Here is a 24709-nt window from a genome sequence, read left to right as displayed (position 1 = left end):
TGCATAGTGTGTGACTGAATTGCAACTCTGATTGGACGACTGGAGAATGAATTTATATTATTGGTTTGGCTGACCAAATCTAAGTTAGCATTGCAAGTTAATCAGGCCACTAGTGATTGACTGACTGATTACATTTAAATCGGACTAGTCTTACATATCTTGGATACGTGAAGCTTTGTCTTTACACCAGAATACATGGTGCTGCCATAAAATATTTTCCACATGTGCTGTGAGATCTTTCTCTTTTCTAAGGTCTATCCAGAACAGTTTTGTTTCTCTTCCATACCGACTCTCCATCTCAATTCAAGAATTACATAGAAACAGATCTACTCTCCTTTGCCTGTGCTTCGCAAATAGTCTCTGCCTCTGCCAGTATTTATCTCTGAAATTTCATTATTTAACTCAACAAAGCAATTTTGACTATGGTTTGTGTGAAAGACACTAAATAAAATAAGCTTGTATTATATCTATATGAGTATATATTATATATGTAGGTTTTGATAAGAAGGGTATGACTAGGAATCTTAGCCCACCCAGCCTTTTGAATGAAACAGATTGTGTGCTTGTGGTTTGTCTGTGAGTGTCTTTCTCTCTCACAGTGAATCAGTTAGGTCAGTTTTTCCCCCACAGATTTATGCAGAATTACATGGATCTTCCACTGTTTGAATTTAAAAAATAAATGCATGTGTGCTCCCTTTTCTTCTTGTGGGCACAGTCCTAGTTCAGAAGCAGACTGAGAATAAAACCGGATGTGCAATGAACCGATTTCAGGAAGCACCCCTAAACCATGAGACCGTCTTTCATCTCTGGTGCTTTGTACTCTAGGTAAATTTTAGAGTGGAGGACATGGAAAAACAGCTCAGCCTTTCCACCCAAACAGCAAAAACCCTCTGTTGCAAACAAGCACGTGGCCTTTAAAGAGGCTGCAGTAGAATAAAACTAGCATAAAACTAGTCCGATAAGCACAATTCAAAATGTAATAAATTCTTTTCCAGCTGCTAAAGAAGCAGAAACAACCCAAGCGGACGGTCTTGCTTCACCAACCAGCGGAAAGTCGCCTGGTCTTTTCAACAAGCATGTGGAATCTGCCCGACAGGGGAGCCTTAGTGGTAGTCCCAACTCTGTCCGCAGCCCACTGCTGAGGCAGAGAAGAGTTGTTTTCTACGATGGCGATGTTAGTGACGAGGATGATTTTGTCAAGCAAGAAGATGTCCACTTTCAAAGGGGCCAGAGGGACAAGAGCCAGAAGAATGCTGAGGAAGACTCTGGCATTCTCATCACAACCTCTTCGGTTGAGGTTGATGACGAACGCCAGGATGGTGAATTGTCTCGACACACTGGCAGTAAGGCAGCTACCCCTGTGTTCAACAACTCCTTGGTGTCTGAGGAGAGAGCCCTGCAGCAAATGGTGGACTTGTCCTTCTTTCAAATCAAAGCATTTGATTACTCAGCTATGCCTGAGGTTCATCCTAGTAACCTGGGAGTGAAGGAGCTCCGAGAGGCACAGCTTGAATCTCTGAGATCCCCTAAACTGGAGCACAAAGCAGTCACCAGAGTAAAAAGCATGATGAGCACTGAGTGCCGCAATCTTCCAAGGCAGAAGATGGAGGAGCATGGTTCCTGTCACAAGCCCATTGCCAGGATGCTTCCCCACAGCAAAAAGAGTGAAGCACCCGACATCGCCGGGCAGAGCAATGCTGAAATAGTTCATCTGCATCGGAACGACGATGAATCATTTGGTCTGGATTTGGAAATCCAGGCCTCTCCCTTAAGAGTTGTGATAACAAATTTACGACCAGGCGGAGCAGCTGAAAGGGTAACATTTTAAAAATCTGAGTCACTCTGTGGATGTTTACTTCTGGGTTTCATTTTGTGGAGATTAATATTTCGTAAGTGAGATATTACACATGCATGCAAATGAGAGATTTACCTGCCCTGGGAAAAAAAATTAATGTCTCATTCCTGATCTTTCTAACATTTCATTAAGCGAAATGTTTTACAGACATGCCCCATCTGGTTTAAGCTTCAAAAAGTCAATAGGCAAAAATATACCAAAATGAAATAATCCATATTAGTAATGATTTTTTCAGGACTCACTGCAATTTTTCCACTTTACCAGAAACAAAAGAATGTTTATGTAAGGAAGAGAAGTGATTTAGAAACATAAAGTATTAATGGTAAAATGTACATTGCTTATTAATAGGCAACTTTTTTCTCCTATTTTTATTATTAATTTTATTCTATACTCAGCACTTTATCCGTGTTTGTTACAGTGGGGATAATTGCTTGATATGTTGACCTTAGGCAAATCATTTAACTATACGAAGAATTTTCATGTGAACACCGTTTGACATTGTGTTCTTAGCTGATTTGGTGAATCTTTACCATTGAGAGGGAATGTGGTATAGTAGTTTCAACAGGGGTCTGAGAGTCAGGACTCCTAGATCCTATTCCTTTCTCAACCACTGATTCACTGTGTAACCTTGGGAAATATTTAATCTATGCCTTAAAGGCTTGATCCCAGATCCTTTTTAAGGCAATGAAAATACTCAAATTGGTTTAATGGGAGTTGGATAAGGTCCCAAGTTACTGGTCAAAAGTGGGGAGGTGATAACTAGAAGACAACGCTGCTTGGGGAGATCCTAGAGCAACTATGGCTCATTCAGCCAGAATTTCTCTGCAGGAAAGTGACCAGGGCGTCTTCCTCATACCACCCTCTTTGGGAATCAAGCAGCAGCTCCAGCTTCAGTGAGAGGTAGCAGGCCCCTGTGCAGAGTTACAAAGGCTGTGGGGTTCCTTCTGTCATCAGATCCTCCACTTGCGAACCACAAAGCATGAGCCACGTTGTGTTCCTCGCTTTAGTTGTCTATATCCTGAGTATAGTAATGCCAGTATTCTACCCTCTGTAACTACTGGAAACTGGGAGCATTGCTTGTAAGACATTTATGCTTGTACTGCAAGCTATGCCTTTTGCTCCTGTGATAGAACCTCTCGGGTATTTACATTCATTTATCTCTTTAACAATATTAGGGATCTATGGGAAAACTGACAGTGGGAGATGAGATTTTCTCCATTAACAGTACCCCAGTCAGTGGAATGACATACCAGGAAATCTGTCTGATCATACAGAATCTCTCCAGGTCTGTAACACTAGAGGTGCAAAAGGCAGTATCAGGTGAGAGCATTTTCACTCTTATACTGTTGATTTTGAATACGTGGGCGGGAAAAGCTTGATCAGGTGTTCCGCTGACCTGGCATCTGGGATAATTCAGAAAAAACGGGGGTGAGGGTGGGAGGGGGGTGGTGGTGAGAGAGAGTGAGATGATATAGCACTTCATTACAGTGCCAGCTTTTCAGTCATTTATAACATATCATCATAAAGTGCTGTATCATCATCCTGTGCAGAATGTTTAAAGCTCACATTTAAAATAATAGCAGCAGAATATTTCACTAAAAGGGTCACAGTATTTAAAGCTTTTAACCATCTAATGCAGAGCCCAGTTAACCCATCAGTGCATTTAATTATGGAAATATTGGGGTGAAACATGACCAATGACAAGTTAACTTGACTACACATAAAATAATCTAAATCTTTTAAATTCTCCGATCCTTTTAGTCAAATCTGTCTCTTAAAATGTGAAATTTGTTGTATTTTGTGATCAGATAGTAAAATAATGAAATCCAGGTTTTTCTGGTAAATCAGAAAGTTCTAATGCTCAGAAGGGAAATGTAAAGATAAAAGTGTAGCGCTTGAAGCTTGTTGAAATGCTGTTTGCATTTGTGTTATAAAGAGTTGTTTCGAGTCTAGGTGGAAATGTTGATACCTAGTTCTTCCCACTAAGAAGATTTATGCTTATCCTGCAGTATGTTTGTATCCACAATTTAAATGAATTATGCAGCATGGCAAACAGTGTTTGACAAGAATAGTACCTGTTGCACACTGAATAGCCCTACATTTTGTTTTACCTTAGCTAAAATACACTTTTATTTGTTCAACTGTTAATACTTAGAGGTGTAACTAGCTTCCAAAAGACTGATGCTTAGACATCAATTGTTTTTTAAGAGTTTTTTTTGGCAGGACGGGTAGTCCTATTCCTAGGTCTCTAGGCTAGCCTGGGCACTGTGAAGGCTTCTGGCAGTGGGGATATGGGCAGGTTGGCACTCTTCCCAAGAGCATGCAGCCCTTCCTCCCCCACATCCCCCACCCCCACCCCCGCCTTCCCTCTATCTTGCCAGAAACCCTTCCCAATTCCTGGACACTGACTCCTTATACAACCCACCTCCTTGCTGTCATGTAACTGAGTGAACTAGGAGGGGCAGGTGAGTTGGAATGTGTGTATGGATAGGTGGGAGGAGTAGTGGGCAGTCAGTGAATTGCCTGTGAGTGGGCTGAATGTTTGAGATGAAAGAGAAGATCTAGGACCATAATCCTGGAAACACCTATGCACGTGTCACCTTACTCACGTCTGTAAAATTAAGCACATCCATGAGTGTTCACAGGCTCACAGCTAAAGTATTTATACCATTTCTCATCACTGCTGTACCTAAGCACCTCTGATTAGTGCACTAGTCTTCAGGTATTCAGTGCAATTTATTTCAGACTGGTACTGTGTATTCCTCCTCTTTGTTCTTCTAGGGTTAATGGGAATGAACACAGCCAGGCCCAACTTACTAAGTGCTTACACTGTGAAACTTAAACAGGATACTAACCATCAACGAATGAAACAAATCATAATTATTCGCTAAAAATAAGTTTCCCTCACCCCCATATATATTATTCTGATCCAGCTGGAATGCAATGATTTCTGGACATTGTAAGAGTTATTACTGGTGAAAAGAAGGGCAGAGCTGTAGGGAAACATCTACAATAGACGTGTATCTGTTTTTGCAGTAAGAACGTGACATTTTGTGTGTAACATTCCATTAATGTAACTAATGAGATTTAAGTGTTTTATTTGCTTTTTTTCCCCCTTCCCTTTTTATCTTGATACAGCTGTAGACAGACTTACAAACTGCCTCATGTCTTCAGGGACTGATGGTTCAGATCAGGCTGACCCCTGCAGCATCCTTGTATCTGAAGAAGAAGCCAGTTTGGGGAAATGTGAAGGAAAGACTTTGCAAAAGGAGAATCCAGACAGTGTTACAGAGAGGGCAATGCTGCCATCTGATGCCAAGACCAAAGAGGTGCAATCAGGTGCTTCAGGAGTCAACTGTGCCGAGGATAGTGCTGTGGTCCCCATCACTGACATTGATGATTGCATCCGCAGACTGAATTCTTCAGAGGACAGAAATGTTCAGTCTCCACTGACAGCAGCAAGCCCCCGAGAGGAGTCCAGGGCCGAGTGCAGTTGTGAGACAGAGGAACGTGCTTCTACTAGTTCCGAGCCAGATATAGCAAAGAAGGAGCTCTCTGAAAAACCTGTGAATTGTGCAGCTAACGCACGGGGGATTTTGGGGTTATCGGTATTGGATTCCATTCAGACAGACAAATTTTTCACCGTGAATAAAAGCTGCTTAAATAACTATTCTAGGAATTTTAGTAGTTTAAGTGTAGACGATTTGCCTGCAGCAGACATTGCGGAAAATACAAGAAATGAACCATTTCCAAAATCAATGTATGATGCTGCAGAGGATTCCCATTCAGACACAGAATCTCTCCCTGAAGCCCCTAATTCTACTGGTGTCGTTTTGCTCTTGCCATCTGCTGACGGTAAATCTGCTGGGACCTGCAATGCTCCAGAGTCAGACGAGGAGCAAATTGAAATTTGCTGCATGAATAATGAACCCCAACAGCCTGCTCAGGATCAGCAGCAGCTTACATCTGCTGGAAGCACATTCCATCCTTCCCCACCAGACCCTCACACAGCGAAAGATTTACAGACAGGATGCGGCGTGGTAGATGGTTCACTGCATAAGAACAATGACAAAGCTCCATTTATGCTAGAAGATCAATGCAATTCAATTCCACACACCCCACAGCATCTAAATATAGTTCCTGACTCCCCCTTACATTCTTTTTCCTCAGTTTCTCTACTAGACAGAGAGACCCTAAAACATCCATTGGGTGTTCACCCAGTTTACTCCTGCCATAACAGTGGTGCCTTAAGTACAGAAGACAGAATGAGAGTGGAGAGCAATGAAAGATCTGTGAAACTCTGTGAGTCTTCCAAAGATGATGAGGCTTTGCAGAGCAAAAATATAAGTTTCTGCACTAGGAGGAACGTGAATGGCTTGGAAAGCAATTTGCTGGACAAAGAAGAACATGATAAAGCACAAGAATCCAAATTTGAAAGTGAACTGATGGCTAATGTGTGCAATCACAAGGTTAGTTGTCATTCTGCATTGACAAAGAAGGAAACAAACAGTTTGGCTCATTTGAATAAAGCAGATAGTAATCGTGTAGACTCTTTATCACAAAGATCAACACATATGTCCAGGTCACCCCCTCCTGCTAAATCAAAAGATCTAAGTAAGGCTGGTACTACTCAGGACTTGGCAGGGAAAAATGAAAAAGTTAATGGTGTGACATTGGGAAGAAGTTCTCATGCAAAAATGCCAAATTCCAGCCCAACCTACTGCAAAGGAGGCCCAGTGCTGCATAGCCCGTCCTCACAGAAAAAATTACAACCTCATGAAATTAAGGCAATGGCTCAAAGGAACATTGTGGAAACCCTTTTAAATAGCCAGAGAGCCAAAACAGGACCAAAGCTAAAAGGCCTCACTATCAAAAGTAAAACAAAGGCAAATTCAGAAGTTCCGAGCACTAATCCTGCAAAAGCTGGTGGGAATGATCAGAGGAGAACTTCGGTTTCTCCACAGTTATCACCCAAGCTTCTAGTAAAGAAAGTCTCCGTGTCTCGTAACTTACCTACAAACGTGGAACCTGGCAAGAGCATTCCAACAGTCTCTAAGACTCTTAAATCAGAGCAAGTAAATAAACCATCGCTAGCTGTGCCTGAAGAAACATCGCCACCTGTGTTGAATGGCAGCAGCAGCCCAGTGGAGAACAATGAAAATAAATCCAGTGGTGGTAATGAGCGAAGCATTGCTGGGGAAACGGAGCATCAGAGAGGATGTGAAAAACAAAAAGAGAGGCAGGCTTCAGTGCAACATGATGGGTATAATGGGAAGGGAGTTAAGATTGATATTGGTGATTTCAAAACCAGGGAAGATCAGACCAAAGTAACTGCATCTCCTAAACAGGTGCTGAAAGGTGAGCACGGGGAAAAGAAAACTGAAAACCATGGCGCAGGCATAAACTTGATAAACAGCAGTTATGACAAAGGTGATATTGAGCCATTAGGTCCACAAAACCTAGTCGTCTGTAACAATAACTCCTCCTCATTGCGTTTTCCCCCAATTCAGCAGGAGCAGCAAGAAGGCCAAGAAATCCAACGCACATTCATTGAGGTGAGGTTATCCCCGTCCTGTTCCTTCCTAGCACCATCATCACAGCGGCTGTTGTTGGAAAAGACAGAAGCTACCAATGCAAAGGTCAGTCAGTTAACTGAGGAGATAAGGGGTGGCCCGTATTTCACTCAAGTCGATACTATTGGGGATGAAAATCTACACAGTGCATCCAGACCCGTGACGAGGACTTACTCAATGCCAGCCCAGTTGTCGAGTCATTTGAGAGAGGACGGTAATGTTCTAGATGTTTCGGCGCACCCCATGCAAGGTGTTCAGAGCAATGTTTCAGGGATGCTAAAAATTGTCCATCTCAGTGTGCTGAATGGCCAGAGCACACAGGATGGAAAAGAGCAAATATACACACCCAAAAGTGTCCAGAGACCAAGCCTGGAGCAGCTCTCCTTAGCCAATGAAAATAGCTGCCCTGCTACAGATAAACTAAAAACTTTCAAGAGAAATTATTATTATTATGAACTGAACTGGCCACAAGAATCTACCTCATCTTTCTCGGTGAAACAGAGGATCAAATCTTTTGAGAATCTGGCAAATTTTGATAGACCTGTTGTTAAAGCTATAGACATACATTCAACCTCCATGAGTTCCAAACTGCACATTGGTAGGAGATCATCTAGTGGTATATCCTCCATTAGCACTGCCAGCACAAATGATGCAGTGCAGACATTGAGACGAAGTTTAAGTTCATGCAGTGACAGTCCAACATTTCCTCAGAAATCACAAACAAGTGCAACCTTTACACATGTACAGCAGAATTCAGCAGACAGCAGCAAAGATGACTCTTATTTAAAGAAAAGCAAGGAAGAAGACACTTCAGGAGATCCGCACGTCTTATCACCCACCGCACCCCACATCCGAAGAAGCAGGGGTTACAGCAGACAATCGCTGTCACGCTTGAAGCTCCGAGAGCTAAGAGCATTGAGCATGCCAGATCTTGACAAACTGTGCAATGAGGACTTCTCAGTGGAACCCAACGCCACCCATTTCAAAACAGAACTGGAAGTTACACCCAGGAAATCACTCGGCCTGCCTGTTGAAAGCGTTTCAAATCTGAATGCATCTTCTGCCCTCTCCAACCTTGCAAAAATGAATCTGCTGTGTTCTACAGGAAGTAGTCCTTGGAATAGTGGCTCAGGGACTCCTGGGTCAGCATCTGACGAGGACATACTACATGACAGCTCCCCAGTTAGGAAGCCATCAGAAAAAAGCTGGTCAATCAGGTTAGTTTAATGTGCTATGGTTATAGATTTAAAAAGCATTTCCTAAAATATTGTTCCTGTCATTCCTGCAGTCTTTTCTCATGCAAAATTTCCAGTTATGTAGGATCTAACCAAAAGTCCATTGAAGTTGATTCCATTTCAGTGGAATGGCTTTAGATCAAGTCCTTACTCTGCTATCAGTTGGACACATTGTTTCTCACACTTTATTTTTGAGAAGTATTGTGTATTATGGCTGTTTAGTGATGAACGCTGTAGAGGTGGCTGCATTTCAGTAGTGGCTGATTAAAAAGGGCTCAATGAGATGCAGAGCACCTTTTGCAAGTTCCTGAGCACCTTCAACATCCACTTAGGTAAAGGCATTGAAATGAAGCCATTGGGATATTAGGGTGTTGAGCATCTTAGAAGATCAAGCCCTCTCGCTCTTTTCCCTTCTGTTTATCCCTCCTTAACTCTATTTTTTTTTTTTGTTATCTAAAAAGGGGGTAACTGCTGTCGCTTGCCCACGTTAGATGGCAAGCCTGTCATTGTAGTCTACTTTTCCCAACATGTCAATTACTGAGTTCACTGACACTTTAATAGCGTTTTTTAAAGGAAGCTCTCTTGGTTTGATCCTTTTTGTTGTTAAAATCTTAGGGCCTGATTTCCAGGCCTATTTAAAATTGGCCTCCCTTTTGCACTCTCACTATGCAGTGTTTCGATACTTAATTGCTTGATTTGTGTGTGCAATCAGATGTATAAATTACCTAAAGTGAAGGTGCTGCAATGGCAGGAACATCTGAAAATCTTTCCTTTACCATTTAAAGAAATACCAGTACCAGAAGTGGTGAAATAAAGCCCATGTAATTTACGCGAATGCAAAATATACTGTACTTCTTACTGAAACATATCCCTTCATTCTTACAGAAATATAATGCTGCATTTTACATTTATGTATATGTTACTTTTAGCTTGGATCAGCTATTAGTCTCAACCCAGGACCAGCAGAAATTGCAATCTGTTTTATCATCAGTAAAGGCAAAATGTGATATCACCACTGTGCTCCAAGAAGCCAAAGAACAAGCAGAGGTAAGTAATGGAAGATCAAAACTTAAAATCACTAGTCACATTTTAGTTATCTATGTAAATAAATTCATTTTAAATACAGGTTAAGATCTATTCCAGACAGTTTTATCATACAGACAATAGCCCCATTCTCTGTGATAACTTATCACCATTATCACCATTGATGGCACCATTCCTTGCCCATAAATTTACTGGCACGCTCCTCTAATGTGAAAGTGATTGTGATCCACAACGAAATGGGCTGCTCTTCAAATCTGTTGGTGGAGCATGTTTCCCTGTCAGGCACTACCAGAGCTGAGAGAGCCTTTGAACTTGCAAATAGCTGCAGGCCAACTTTAACACCTTTAACCCGCCATCTGGCTCAAACCAGGTTCTCAGCCAAACATGAAATGCCGATCCTCTCTGTGCCTGTAAACTTCTGATTTGTATTACCATTAAAGGCTATGAAAACAGAATAATCTTGGTTTAAAGGTGCCCTAGCAGCTTGGCAGCAACATGAAGCACGGCTGCTTGAGACACCCATGTTGCAAGAGGCTCATGGCTCCTCTCTTTCCCCTTCTGGTCCACAGAGGCCAATTACTGTACTAAGGCAACCTGGGTCTGTGGCCAGATGCCAAAAGGCTTCCCAAGTGAAATTGTTGCTAATCTAGAGTGTGTGCACACACACGTGTGTGTGTGTGTGTGTGTGTGTGTGTTTTCACATAGTAGTGACCACACTGGAGGAATTGTGACACATGGTGCATATCACTGGCTGGTGAGGTGGATTTTGAAAGTTTATGAATTTTATTTGCGAAGGTTGTAGTTTAAATACAAGATGGGACGCAGGGAGACCAGGACCTCCCAGAGTGACTTGGTTTTATCTCTTCCCCAGGATAGCCTAGTTAAAACTTGTGAGTCCCCACAGCTGGGTGAGCCCAGGTGGGTTTGGCAACTTTTCCAGAAATACTAGAACTGGATTTTACTCCTGGCCAAAAATAATTAAATGCACTTTCAAGTATTTTACATGGAATCTTAGAGAGATTATTTATTCATGCCAGTTTTTAAAATCTGAGATCTCAAATATTTATAAAACTGAATGCTTTTTGGAAGGCACTGCATGTCTGCATAGTTTCTCATATCCGCACTGAAGACCAGTATGGCACGTAGGCTGGAAAACTTTACTGTAGCCACCTACTGGATTTAAATCTACAATAGGGTAGTTCTTCCGAATTATACAGAATTATCCTGAAAAACGATGGTGTGTCTTTGTCTGATTCAGACTGTAAGCTGCTCTTATGCTGCTTAGCGTTCAGTAACAGTGAAGGTAATTAACCACTGGAACAGTTTACCAAACGTTGTGGTGGATTCTCCATTATTGGCAATTTTTAATTTGTTTGGATTTTTTTTTGAGAGATATTCTAATTCAAAAAGATTTATGTGGAAATTCAGTGGCCTGTGTTATGCAGGAGGTTAGACTAGATGATCACAGGGTTCCTGTGGGGGTTTGGGATCTCTGAACAAGTATTAGTAAAACAAAGAAAAAAGAAAACATTGAAACATAATTGTTGTGCAAGTCAGATTTTTTTTTTTAAATTATTGTTAAATCACTCCTAGGTTTTAGAAGGATGGCCTTGTGGTTAAGGGACAGAACTGAGGTCAGAGACTTGAGCTCCATCCTGCCCTGTCACTGATTTCCTCTGTGACTTTGGGCACATCACTTAGTGCCCAGGCTGCTGAGATGGAGACTTTGGGAGGTGAGGATGTGCAGCACCTCACAGGATCCAGAACCCAAACTCTTTGAGCCTCAGTTTCCTCATCTGTAATATAGGGTTAATAATAATTACTGACCCCACCGGTGAGCTGTGAGCTTAGACTGATGCTTGTAGAGCACAGTGGGATCATTAGAGGGAACTTATTACAGTAGGCCATGTACTTTTTTGGGGTAGCTGTGCAAAGCAAGAACATCACCAGGCAGCTTCCCATAGCCCACAGAGCATGCTTTCGGTGAGGGGAGAGTTTAGCAGCTGGGCAGAAAGAAAATGCTTTTCATTTGGAACACGAGGTAATGTTCAGATGATGTATGTGCCTGGACTGAGGTGTTAGATGCTAGGAAACCAGGAAAAGCTGAGAGCCCAGTTATTCTCTGAGTGTGCAGGTGACATCAGAATAACAGGTGGGGGAAATGACAGGTGCATTGCAGGCAGGGCTTCTTGGCAGAATATGGCCTCTTGAATATGGCCTCTAGGGTTAATGTGCAGCCACGCACTTAACGTGTACACCGAATAACTGGCTCATGTTACCGTGCAGTCCTCTCCACTTAGCACACTGTGCTGAAGGCCCTCCTGGATTTTAGTGTTTATCTCATTTGTAGTTATTGTATTCTTCTGTTTTCTCATCCTGTGTAACGGAAGGCTGCTCTGACTTAACCCAGCTGGTCACAGCCCCACAGACAGCCCCTTTTCTGACAGCCAGGGGTTACTGGGGCATGGGATGTTGGGTCACGTCCACTTTCTTCTCAAGAACACCTCCACACTGGGTGCTTAGTGCGGAATGGTGTAGAGCTCTTAGACTGGCCCAGCTTTCCTCAGGGATGCCCTTCATACCAGGGTAATCCTCCAAAGGTAATCTGGATTGGCACAGAACGCCCCAAGGGTGGCCAAGAATCAGGCCCATTATATTTACAGTGCAACTCTTAACAGTGTTTGTTTCCCTTGTGCCTTTTCGATCAGGGCTTTAATTTAAAAGACCGCCCTCTGAGGGAAACACATTTTCACTCCAGTGAACTAAATATGTCATTTAATGGTAAATAGATTAAACTGTGTCAAGGCCTCATTTCTAATGAGATGCCATTAATTGAAGCTTTGGCAGTTCCTGGAAATGCTTAGGACTGGAAGTAAGCCAAGGAGAGAGAGAGCTTTACAGTAGGAGATTTGCAGCAGGCCCGCTTAATATCTTGTTACTGCCACCAGGCTATTGTTTCTTGTCAAATAACCCGGATCCACCCCACTTGTATCCACCAACCAATAGCATGCATTCCAAAGACTTGATAGACAAATGGTCTCATCCAGCATAGCAAACTCTATGTTCTGACAGTGGCCCACTGTTTCATATAAATCCGTTTCCCAAGCCACGTTCAGCCCTGGTGTGAGTAGGTGTCATTCCATTGTCTTCACTAGAGTGCCACTTGTTTATACTGAGGCGGAATTTAGCCCAAAGTGTTCAGATCTCTAAAGCACTCTCTCAACTTGTTGCTGGGTTGTGAAGCGGACTGGTCCTTGTGGTACACGGAAGTTCAGTGTTGTCTACCCTTCCTTTTGCACGTCCCGTGTTGTAATGGAGAACCTAAGATTTTTCACTTGCAAGTGTGATCAAAGATGATCAAGGGCTGATTGAGTCTGAGCAAAGATGATCAAGGGAACAAAAGTTCAAAGAGTCCCCAAACACACAATCCCAACTGACACTTTAAGTAACCTGAAAGAGAGAGAGAAAAACAAACAGCTAAAAAAGCTCACTCCCCCCAAGATTAGTACTTGCACCTTGTTCAGCAGGAGGATCTCCTTCTCTCCCCAGCTGGCTGTCCCCTGTTTGCTTGCTCTCCTTAATGCTTGGTACCGAAAGGTAAATGGAGTACACCGCAGTCCTCCTTAGCGTGTTGCACAAAACTGTGATAGACTGGACGGCTCGTGAGTTTGGCAATAGGGTATCTTTATATCTATCGGGCACTGGCTTGAATTCAGCCCAGATCAGGAATGGGTTGACAGGTGATGGCTGGTGACTGGATTTATGTCAAACCGGTTGGTCTCATGAACAGTTCTCGTTGGTGTTCTCCTAGGGTGTGCCGAGGCTTCAGTCACGAGATATGATTGCAGCTCAAGGCAAACGTACCTGAGCTAGCCTCATTCTCACTCAGTTGGATCCTGGGGCAGGGAAGACACAGCAGCATGGATGTCAGCACGGGCTGTACGAACCCGCTTAGGATGCTGGGTTATTACTCGTGGGCCTAGACCAGGCTGAAGCTCATGCTGCTGTGGCTTCACTAGTCTGGGAGCTGAGCTAGCTAGCGAGATTAAGGCTAGCTCAGCTATGTCAGCTGGAGCCGCAATCACACCCAGTGGTTGCAGGGCAGACATATCCTTAGTAAGAATCCAAGAGCTGAACAGATGATCCGTTCGGGACAGAGCTAGGGTTCCATGGTGATGTCTTAAAGTCATAGATTATAAGGCCAGAAGAGACCACTGTGATCATCTAGTCTGACCTTCAAGGCTTCAGCCAGCCAGCTGTGGGGTCCCTCCCCAACCCTCTTCCCCCTCGTTTTGTGTTGGTTTTTATTTATTTTTTTAAAATCTGCTTCTTCTGAAGCATCAGGGATGGCCATGGCTGGAGAGGGCACAGGGCTTTTGAGTTGGCACCAAATTGTCTTAACCATTGCCCTGCCATTGCAGTGGCCTTGGGCACTGCACTCTTTGGTCCCTCCTATTCTTTGCCTGTGGTACATAACAGTCAAGTCTCCCATGGGCTGTAAAGCTCTGGTCTAACTTTGGTTGTTGGGTTGCGGGTGCTGGGTGGTGTTGGTGGCCTGTGATATACAGGAGGTCAGACAGGATGAGCTGCTCGTCCCTTCTGGCCTTAAACTCTGACAATAAGCTTATGTATAACAGAGGCCACAGGACTTCCCTGAATTAATTCCTGTTTGAACTAGAGTGTGTCTTTTAGAAAAACATCCAATCTTGATTTAAAAATTCCCAGTGATGGAAGGCTCACCACAACCCTGCTTAAATTGTTCCAGTGGTTAATTACCCTCACTGTTAAAAATGTGTATCTTATTTCTAGTCTTAATTTATCTGGCTTCAACTTCCAGCGATCAAATCTTGTTATACCTTTGTCTGTTTGATGGAAGGGCCCCCCTTAGCGTCTGCTTAGAAAGCCTGCACTGCTGCCCACGCGTTACCTGCTGTGTGAATAAACACAGGACTTCAATCTGACTCCTTCACAAGAACCGCATTAGCTTTTTAAAAACTGTAAACTCAAGTTGCAGTGGTGTGAAAGTACTGGGAATCTTTATCTTGTTGTGAGTGCTTTGTCTTAATCTTTGGCTTTATTTCCCTTCTGTTCTTTTGTTAGAGCAAAGAAGATGCTTACTTTGTAGTCTTGAATAAAGAAGAAGGAGCTGGCCTGGGATTTAGTGTTGCTGGCGGGATAGATTTGGAACAGAAATCTATCATAGTAAGTGATAACTGCAAGTCTTTTTCAGCAAAGTTGACTGCAAGGCAAGCTGGAAATTAGATCAAGTATTCATCTAGCAAGGCTCACTGCAAGGTAGTCTGAGTCATAAAACAGTGACTTTCGGAGGCTGCTGCAGGCTACCATGAAATCAGGGGGAAGTGCCCGGGTGAAAAATAAATTGATGTAATATTATTACTGAAGATGGATGTCGATTACATTTTAAAACTAGATTTAAAAGTGCTTCTTAGATAAATATGTAATTGGATTATTTATCTATGGGATCAACTGCATCAGAGTCCCAAGGGATATAAATAAAATCCCAGGTACTCAGGGTAAATTTAACTTTTTGTAAGTAGATTTCATTTTCCAGCCTTTAACTTTTGTCATGGAATGTCCAGTTATGGAAAGTATTTGTAAACCTACCGACAGCTGTTTCAGATTGTGGCAAACATTCTGGATTTTGCTTCACAAAGTTATTTTGGTAACAAGTGAAAACTAAGTATAATTTCTATTTATAAGGCACTTTTAAGACAAGGACCTTCTGAGTGCCATTAAGTGAAAAGTGATACCAAATAACTGAAACACTATCAAAAAGTAGAACTAATGAGAAAGAGGAAAAACAAGAGAACCAATATGCCAGGCAGCAAGACCTCTGAAGTGGAAAAGCTTTTAGACGCCATATGAATGGGGATGGATCCGTTCGGTACCGAGAGTAGGAGGAAGGCATGTCTCAATCTTTGAGCCACAGTGATAATCATAGGAACGGTACCTCATCTGGGGCCTGGTTCCATTCTCATTGAAGTCAGTAGTAAAACTCCCATTGTTTTCAGTGGAGCAGGGACAGGCTCTGCCAGGGTGATGAGACAGTTTGTGGGGCACATATCAGTATGAGGGATAAATAACAAGAGAAAACTTCACCCAATAATCCATTTTTAAGCACAAAATCACCAGTGCCAGGTAGGATATTATTACAGAGGTTCAGTTTTAATCCAAATAGACACTAATATGGTAAAGTTTCTAGCTGCACCCCTTCCTTACAGCCTTACTTGAAAGCGCCTACATTTTCCCAGCGCTTCCTGCCTTGGCTTTTGATCAACACTACCCCTTGATGTCTCTCCCCTCTGAAAGTTACACCCTTTTTTCAAGACATTGAGCCTAAACAGACTCAGCTGCAGTTAATTAGCTCCTTGCTGGGAGTGCCTTCTTCCACTGCCTCTGAAACCTGCCTGGAAATGTTAGCTCCAGAAATCTAGGGTTCTTTAGCGGGGCCTCTTCCTGGCAACAATCCTGGGGAGAGGTGCAGCAGGGCATTGGGGTACTCTCCGGGGGATAACCAAAAGACTTGCACTCCCCCTCGTAAGTGGCAGACAGTTGAGATAGGCAGATAGAATTGTACTCACAAATTTGCAACATGAACCTTTGCGCAGTTGCTTTGGACGCTTGTGAAAGGAGGCATATAACAGTGTTCTAAGAGCGGTGCAATCTTGTGAACAGGTCTTTAAAAATCCAGACTTGCTGCTTTCAGGCCGTTTTCTTCAGACAGTTACATCAGCGTAAATCCCGAGTCACTCTGCTGGAGCCAGAGGCGTTACTCTGGATTTTCCCTGCTCTCAGCGCCCTCTAGAATTCTCCAGACTTGAAAGCAAAAAATTGTATTTAGTTTGCACAACCAAAATGGCAGTTAAATCTGTGATGCTGAATACGGGATTGGAACAGCCAAATCATCCAAAAAGGCACTTGAAGCTGCACATGTGAACATGCAACACCAAGGTAAAATATGCAGTAATCTCTGCAGCTGCTGCTTAGTGCCCATCTACTAAATACTTAGTTACTTTCTTGTGCCCAGTCCTGAAAACACTTTTACCTCGCATAGTGCTTGGGGCTCCTCACTGGAACATAGGACTGAAAGGGACTTTCTGGGTCATCGAGCCCAGTCCTCCCCTATAGCAAGGAGCCCTGTCATATAATTCCATTCATAAATGTATCAAGCTCCATCTTAAAATTAGTTAAGTTATTTGGCCCCATTACTCATCTTGGAAGACTCCTTTGATGGTTAGAAACCTTCTTCTAAGTTCCATCTAAAATACATTCATGGCCAGTTTATATCCATTTATTCTTGTGCCATCCTTGTCCTTGAGTTTTAATAGCTCTTCTTACCCCGATGTTTATCTCCTGATGTATTTATAGAGAGCAGTCATATCCCCTCTCTTCCTTCGTTTTGCTAGGCTAAACAAGCCAAGCACTTTTGGTCTCCTCTTGTAAAATAGGCCTTCCGGTCTCCAGATCATCCTAGTAGCTCTTCTCTGAACCTATTCCAGTTTGAATTCCTCTTTCTTGAACATGGGTGACCAGAATTATACACAATATTCCAGATGAGGTCTTACCAGTCCCTTTATCAATGCCATTAATACTTCCCTATCTCCTACTGATATATCCTCACTGAGAGTAAACACTATGCCTAATGTTGTTTGGAATATCAAGCTCTTAGTCTGTAAGCTTTTGGGGGCAGAGGCTTCACCTTTATCAGTTTTGTATAAGACTATGCGTATTCATGGCACTATCAGAGTACTGAATAATAATCTCTCTCTTAGGTCCACAGGGTATTTTCAAAGGGCGTGGCATCTCAAGAAGGGATTATCAATCGGGGAGATCTCATTCTGTCAATTAATGGCATGTCTCTCACGGGTTCAGTGCACGGAGACGTTCTGAACGCTCTGCATCAGGCCAGACTGCACAAATATGCAGTCATTGTCATCGAGAAAGAAAAAGACAGAGAAACGGTTTCATCCAGACGTGAAATATCTGCTACTGGTAGAAAACACTTTGTGCCTGGAAAGAATGTTACTATGGAAGTAGGAACAGGTACGATCTCAGTCCAAGAATAGTTGGAATGAATTCACTGCAGAGCAGGCAAAGAGAAAAATGTCCATATGTTTCAGATTATAAGTGTCTGTGTCTTATGTGATCAGAGAAAGCAAATGAAATTAATTTTAACTTTTATTTATACTCTTTGGAACCCAAATGCAATTTTTAGAAACAATCATAATAGGTAGACACTGAGATGATCATTTAGGGCCTGATTCAACTCCCATTGATGCTTATGGCTGACTTCACGTTGATTTCAGTAGGGATTGCATCAGGTCTAATGGGACTCCTGTTTATAATTAAAATGTTTATTTCATAACTTTATGGCAAAAGACAAATGATTCTTGATTTACACATACTCTTCCAATCCAGGATGAAGTTGGGGTTTTTGTTTGAAAGCTTTTAAAATAACAATAGTGAATGCAAAAACAAAGAAACCAAATCTAGAACTGCAGTTTATTATTCACAGTGAATGGAATTAATCTATGAAATGGCAGAATTTAATTTTGATGTTTTTATTAAAATATACAAGAAAAGGTATTTTGATATTACAGTAAACAAAGAGATCTAACCCAATCCCAATCCATCCCAAAGATGAGACTGGGGAAAGGTTACAGCTTTACAGCTCATGGTCTCAGTGGATATCAGTGGCATCATGAATAGGTTCCAGTCGGGCACATGGCCTTGATTCGGAGCTGAGACTACACTTGAAATATTATGAATGGGTCTCTTGGTCTTAGAAATAGGGCACTTTACCATTCTGGTCAGCTGAAATTTTCTGATCATGTTCTGTTGCTCCAGGAATATTGCTGGTGTTTCTAGGGCTGCACTTCAGCCGGGAATACAGGAATCAATCAGTGATGATGAATAATTCACATTGCCAGGCGATCTGATAATGCAGCATCGCTCCAGGGTGATCTGCCACTGGTGCTCAGTTCAAGCTGGGCACCAAGAAATTGAGGCCCAGAAAAGTCAGTGACCACTTTAGAAAATGTCAGCTCTAGATTTTAGCTGAGGGTGGTAATTTCCGTATTTGTATTTTTCTTGCCTCTCTAGTGTTTTTATCATGAATCATGGTTGAGCATTCAAATACCTGTAAGAGAGGCAGGAAGCACTTTATAAATAATTGGATCAGATCCTCAGCTGTGTAAATTGGTGCAACTCCATTGTCTTCATTGGAGCCAGGCAGATTTACATCAATGAGGATCTGGCCCAAAATATTTATTTCTAAATTGGGATGGTCAAAGTGTATTTTGCAAATTAAATGCATCCCATGGAATTTTAATATGCAGCCTACTGCAACCTTCATTTTGATGCACAGGTATGGCCTCTAGAGATCACAAATGCCAGAATGCAGTATGCCATCTTGATTCGAATGGCCTTTGTGTAATAATTTTATGGCCACATAGACTTAATGGACATCATTGTGGATAGACCCAATGACTTTCTGTTCCAAAAGTGCTCCAGACACTGGAGCTGAAGGTGCTTAGCCTCTGTGGGCTGCAGCCACTAGAGGGCAACATGATCTCACTTAGAGTCCATCCTGTAGCGTGCAGCTGTACAAACACACACTAGCCCGCACATTTACATAAGCCTTTTCCCATTAGGCAAAGCTCATTCTCACATGCCTACGGTACAGTTGTTTACATTCAACAATTGGCACTCAATCACGATCATTCTGTGGCTGTGTAAATTTGACAGTCACGGCGATGAGAAGGGGGCAGAGAATAGAACATAATCATAGAAATGTAGAGCTGGGAAGGACCTTGAGAAATCATCAAGTCCAGCCTCTGAGCTGAGGCAGGACCAAGTAAGCCTAGCCCACCCCTGACAGGGGTTTGTCCAACTCGTTCTTAAAAACTTCCAGTGATGGTGATTCTGCAACCACCCTTAGAAGCCTGTTCCAGAAATTAACTACCCTTATAGTTCAAAAGTTTTTCCTAATCATATCTAAATCTCCCTGGCTGCAGATTAAGCCTATTACTCTTCTCTCAAGACTAAACATGCTCTGTTTTTTTAACCTTTCTTCATAGATCAGATTTTCTAAACCTTTTATCATTTTTGTTGCTCTTCTCTGAACTATCTCCAATGTAATCACATTTTACCTAAGTGTGGTACCCAGAATTGGACAGAATACTCCAGATGAGACCTCACCAGTGCTGAGCAGAGCAGGACAATTACCTCCTGTGTATCATTAACTTGTGTTAATATACCCCAGCACAATATTAGCGTTTTTTGCAACTGTATCACATTGTTGAATTGTATTCAGTCTGTGATCCCACTATAACCTCCCAGTCCTTTTCAGCTACTACTGCCATGCCTGTTGCTCCCTATTTAGCAGTTGTGCGTTTGATTATTATCTTTCTAAGTGTAGTACTTTGCACTTGTCTTTACTGAATTTCATCTTTTTTAAATCAGACCAATTCTCCAATTTGTCCAGGTCATTTTGAATTCTAACCCTGCCCTCCAAAGTGCTAGCAACCTTTCCCAGCATGGTGTAGCTGCAGATTTTATAAGCATACTCTCCACTCTATTATCTGTAATCCTTAAGGAAAATATTGTGAGACCTCACTAGATACAGCCTACCAGTTTGACAGTAAACCACTGATAACTACTATTTGAGTACGGTCTTTTGATCAATTATCCACCCACCTTCTAGTAATTTCAACTAGATCACATTTCCCTAGTTTGCTTATGAGAATGTCATGTGGGATTGTGTCAGAAGCCTTATTAAAATCAAGATCACATATCCTTCTTTGTTCCAAATTCATGGGACCATTTCTACAGGAGCTAAAGACATAATTTCTATTAGGTATAGCAATATTGTTGTTTATAATTTCTGTGGTCTATCTGTTAGAAACTGCACACACACAGTGGTAGAGAGATCTGAAAAATCCATTGATCAGAGAGCAGGAGCACTAATTCACACTAGACAGTACATTACAAAACCCTCCCTTTTAAAAAAAAAAAAATGGATGGGATGGGTTTTGATCAAATTAATGTTTGGACAGCTTTACTCTTTAGAAACCTGACATCCAAGACCTAAATAAGTAGTATCAAGCTGAAGACAATAGAATTTTGCAGCTCCATTGTTCTTGTGATTTTTATTTTTAAAAAACACTTCAATTTTTGAAAATTACTTTTTAGTAAATCCCGTTGGGCAAATGTTCAGCAGGTCACCTTAATGTCACCCACAAAAATGTCTAGGCGCATCCTTGTTGAATATGAGAAATCTGAATTTCTCCACACACAATAATTGCATATTGCAAAAACTGACGTGCACATGCCAGTGTGAATTGTGCAACTGCATAGTCTGTATGTGTCCTTTAAGAAGGACTGACTGAAAACATGTTGCAGTTTGAATAGAAACTAAATTGTGGATCATTTTGTCATCATGCAAAAAAGTGAGAATTGTAGGTCAATAACAAAATATTGTGTGTATTCTGTTGCAGGTCCAAATGTGGATATTAGCGATGTCATTTGTGTTGAACTATGGAAAACAGCTGCTGGCTTGGGATTCAGCCTTGATGGTGGAAAAGCTTCAGTTTCTGGAGACAGACCTTTGCTTGTAAAAAGAATATTTAAAGGTATTTGGAAAATATATTTACATGGCTATAATCCCGTTTTCTTCCACTATACACTGTTTAGACTTCATTGAATTGGATGATTATGGAGCTACGTTATTTTCTAATGTATTCAATACCTCTTAATAACTAAAGGCCCAATCTTAAAAACGCTGATCATGGTAGTAAGTATTATACCTGCTACAAGTGTTTGTAGGATTGATATGGAAAGATTGAATAAGTGCTGTAATTCTGTGCTGGGCTTGCCCGTTACCGTAAATATTGAACTGCAGCCAGCAATATCATTTCATCTAGCATTACAATAGCATTCTATGAAAAGCTAGCATTTTATCTATTGTCTCCCGTTCCGGTGAAAGACAAAGCTGACACTAATGGTGAAAGGGAGAGTGCAGTGAAACCGTGGTTCTGTGTTTTTCCTAAATACTTCTTCTCCTGCTCTGACTTTTTACCTCTTTCCCTTTTGTTTTTGTTGAACTTTCCTCTGAAGTTCCTCATCTGTCATGTGGTGTTAATTTTCTGCTCCAGGTGCTCTTAGCACAGTAATCAACCTTCCATCAAGAGTACAATATACAGTGCACATGCACTGGAAAACTGCCAGACTTGGATGCTTTGCCGGTCAGCCAGATGGCTAAACTTACATGTGCTGCGTACAGAATGGAAACCAGTGCCCAAAACTGCCATGTAATTGGCAATATGGTTTAGTCCTGGCTCCTCTGGGTACAATCATGTTTAGAGCTGAGTGCCTCCTACAAGGAGCTAGGCATTTTTAGCTCCCGTTGACTTCACGCTCAGCATCTTGCAGGATCAGGTCCCATGTTCCTATTCTCTTATAAGGGAAAAGAGTCAAAATAAAATCTATATGGCCTAGCAACAAATGTTTCATTTTTTAACATTTAATATTTATTTAATATAGAATTAATATAACAAGCTTTGGGCTTACAAAGTGTCACTTTTAATTTTTCATGCCATCATTGTGTGATTATTTGGAACACTCACATTTATGGTAATTAATTACCACTCCTACTGATGTTTCTTGATAGATGATGATCACAGCTACATTATCATCATAGAGAAAAATCCACTTTCATCACTAACATCTGGTTTCTAACTGGGCAGGAAGTTTGCCTCTGTCTATATCCTAAAGCTTGTTGTCCTTGCTGATGTCTTTGGTTTGCCCCCTTACTATTACTAATAATTAAAGAGTCCATTGTTATCTCTTGGAGAATAAGATGCTAAAATTCCACTTGATGTTTATACTGGGCAAAAAATGGCCTGTTACATTTTCTGTGGAAATAGCTATTTTTGTCCATATGAATGTGCACATGTATTTAATTCATCAGGTCTACTTACAAAATATTAGTGCCAATATACAGCAACTTTAATGCTTCCATATTGCTTAGTTAGCAGAAGCTTTGTTTTACACATCTCTAACAACCAGAATTTAACATTAGCACTTTACTTTTATTGTGTGTGGTATGTTGGAATAAATAGTTAGTGCTGAGTGTCAGGGATTAATAGTACAATTGGTATTGTTAGAAGAATAGTTTATTTCCCATTTGCCACAGTGGAAAGCAATTCCTTTGTTTTTATATTGACTGTTTTTACTTGCTTATAGGTGGCGCTGCAGAGCAAGCTGGAAAAATAGAAGCTGGAGATGAAATTGTTGCCATAAGTGGAAAATCATTACTTGGTCTCATGCACTATGATGCCTGGAACATCATTAAATCTGTCCCAGAGGGACCAGTTCAATTGCTGATCAGAAAGCATCAAACTTCAGTATGACAGAAGCACTATCACTAGCTACGCTTGTTTAAGGCAACATCTTCATTAGAACTAGTCCTTTCAAAACAGGCCACAAGCTGTCCTTACATTTTTTGAAGCTGTGTAGAAGTGATTTAATGCATCAGAGGACCACTGGGATATGCAAACAAGGAACATATCTGTTTCATGCAGTGGGTTTATAAAAACTTTACTTTCCCAGGATGTAAGAAGCCAAACAGTAAGGGGACTTTTGTGTCAGGTGGTATTTTAATGGAACTTCAAAACCTTTAGGCAGATTCTGTTTGAAATGTTTTGCTTGTTTCTGATATTTTCAGTTTTTTGAAATTGGGAGTCTAACTCGTTTGTTGCTATCCTGTTAATAAGGATGGGTTTTGAAATTGTATACTGTATCATTGAGCTATAACTTGACTTCAACACACTATCTTGGGGTCCAGTCTGTATTTGCTATAATAGGAGAATGTCTGGAACAATCTCACTTTATTCTTCTAAGTGCAGTTTTGCTAAAAAGGCATGACAAAAAAGAAGTATAATTTTGCACAGCTTTGTAAATCTAATCCACAAACGTTTTATGATGGAGCTCAGAATCATCTAGAAAATTATGAACTGAACACATGACACTGTTAAATCAGCTCTCAGTTTCATCTCATTAAACCTGAATATCACACAATATTAATGCATTGGAAATCTGTGTGCAGACCTTCGTTTGGGGAAAGAAAATCTGTCGCAAATGTTGGATGACTATCTCCAGAGGATCGGAAGGATGGTAGCAGTTTGGGTACAATTTATGGTTATAATTAAGACTGGAGTGTAAAAATTGCAATCTGAACTTTCAAACTTGTGTTCCTAAAGTTAGACTCCTAAATAAAAGGCTGGCTTTCAGTGATGCTGAGCACTTGCAATTTCCATTATCTTAAGTGAGGGCTCAGCACCTCTGAAAACCAACCCACTCTTAATTAGGTGCCTAAAAGAGGATTAAGGTTGGCTACCTTTAAAAACTCAAGTCTGAAAATTTTGGTCCAAATATGTAGATTTTACCCAGTTAAATTTGAACTGGCCACACTTTGGTAGTGGTTATAAATCATTACTTTTTTCTCAAATATTTATTTTTACATGCACATGTTCAAGCATGCACATGCATGTGTATTATAAATATGCTTGGATGAGTGAATAATGGACTGGCTGATGAGGAGTCTGAATTATGGAATTGACTTTATCTGCATAGATCATAACTCATTAGTACTGTAGAAACAATTAAGTGTCACCTGCACTTATCCTGGATTTTTCACCAATATTCAAAATATGTCTCTCTAACAGGTTGTTTTCCTGTGTATTATTTATAATATGCTGTTTGAGGGGAAGAAAGTATATGGTATGAGAGGTTATAACAAACGATTTATTTGCTCAAGTTTGAGACAACTGAATACCATACAAGTGACCAAACAAAAATGCACTGTCATCCCTAATGGTGAGAATAAGTTGTTTGGTCCAGTGTCCTCAAATTGTTTGTCATGGGCCCAAAACCAGAAGAACAACCTTGACCAATAGAGGTGTTCCAAATGCAAACCTGGA

At 41.3% G+C, this 24709-nt stretch overlaps 1 protein-coding gene across 1 annotated transcript in view; it reads left to right on the top strand.

Moving 5' to 3' along the window:
• PDZD2 (PDZ domain containing 2) overlaps nucleotides 1-23945 on the top strand; it is a 91459-nt gene extending 67514 nt beyond the window's left edge. The window contains exons 17-24 of the mRNA XM_067545348.1: nucleotides 996-1816; nucleotides 3031-3175; nucleotides 4994-8645; nucleotides 9593-9710; nucleotides 14808-14909; nucleotides 17501-17771; nucleotides 21227-21361; nucleotides 22974-23945. Coding sequence (XP_067401449.1) covers nucleotides 996-1816; nucleotides 3031-3175; nucleotides 4994-8645; nucleotides 9593-9710; nucleotides 14808-14909; nucleotides 17501-17771; nucleotides 21227-21361; nucleotides 22974-23140 — 5411 coding nt within the window. The 3' untranslated portion in view covers nucleotides 23141-23945. The remainder of the gene's footprint in view (nucleotides 1-995; nucleotides 1817-3030; nucleotides 3176-4993; nucleotides 8646-9592; nucleotides 9711-14807; nucleotides 14910-17500; nucleotides 17772-21226; nucleotides 21362-22973) is intronic.
• The last annotated feature ends 764 nt before the right edge of the window (nucleotides 23946-24709 follow it).

Source organism: Emydura macquarii, unplaced genomic scaffold (assembly GCF_026122565.2).
Source record: "Emydura macquarii macquarii isolate MOO-44397 ecotype Brisbane River unplaced genomic scaffold, CSIRO-AGI_Emac_v2 contig_1045, whole genome shotgun sequence".
NCBI classification, from domain to species: Eukaryota; Metazoa; Chordata; order Testudines; family Chelidae; genus Emydura; species Emydura macquarii.
Note: the sequence above shows the minus strand (reverse complement) of the source record. Positions and strands in the feature narration are given on the sequence as shown.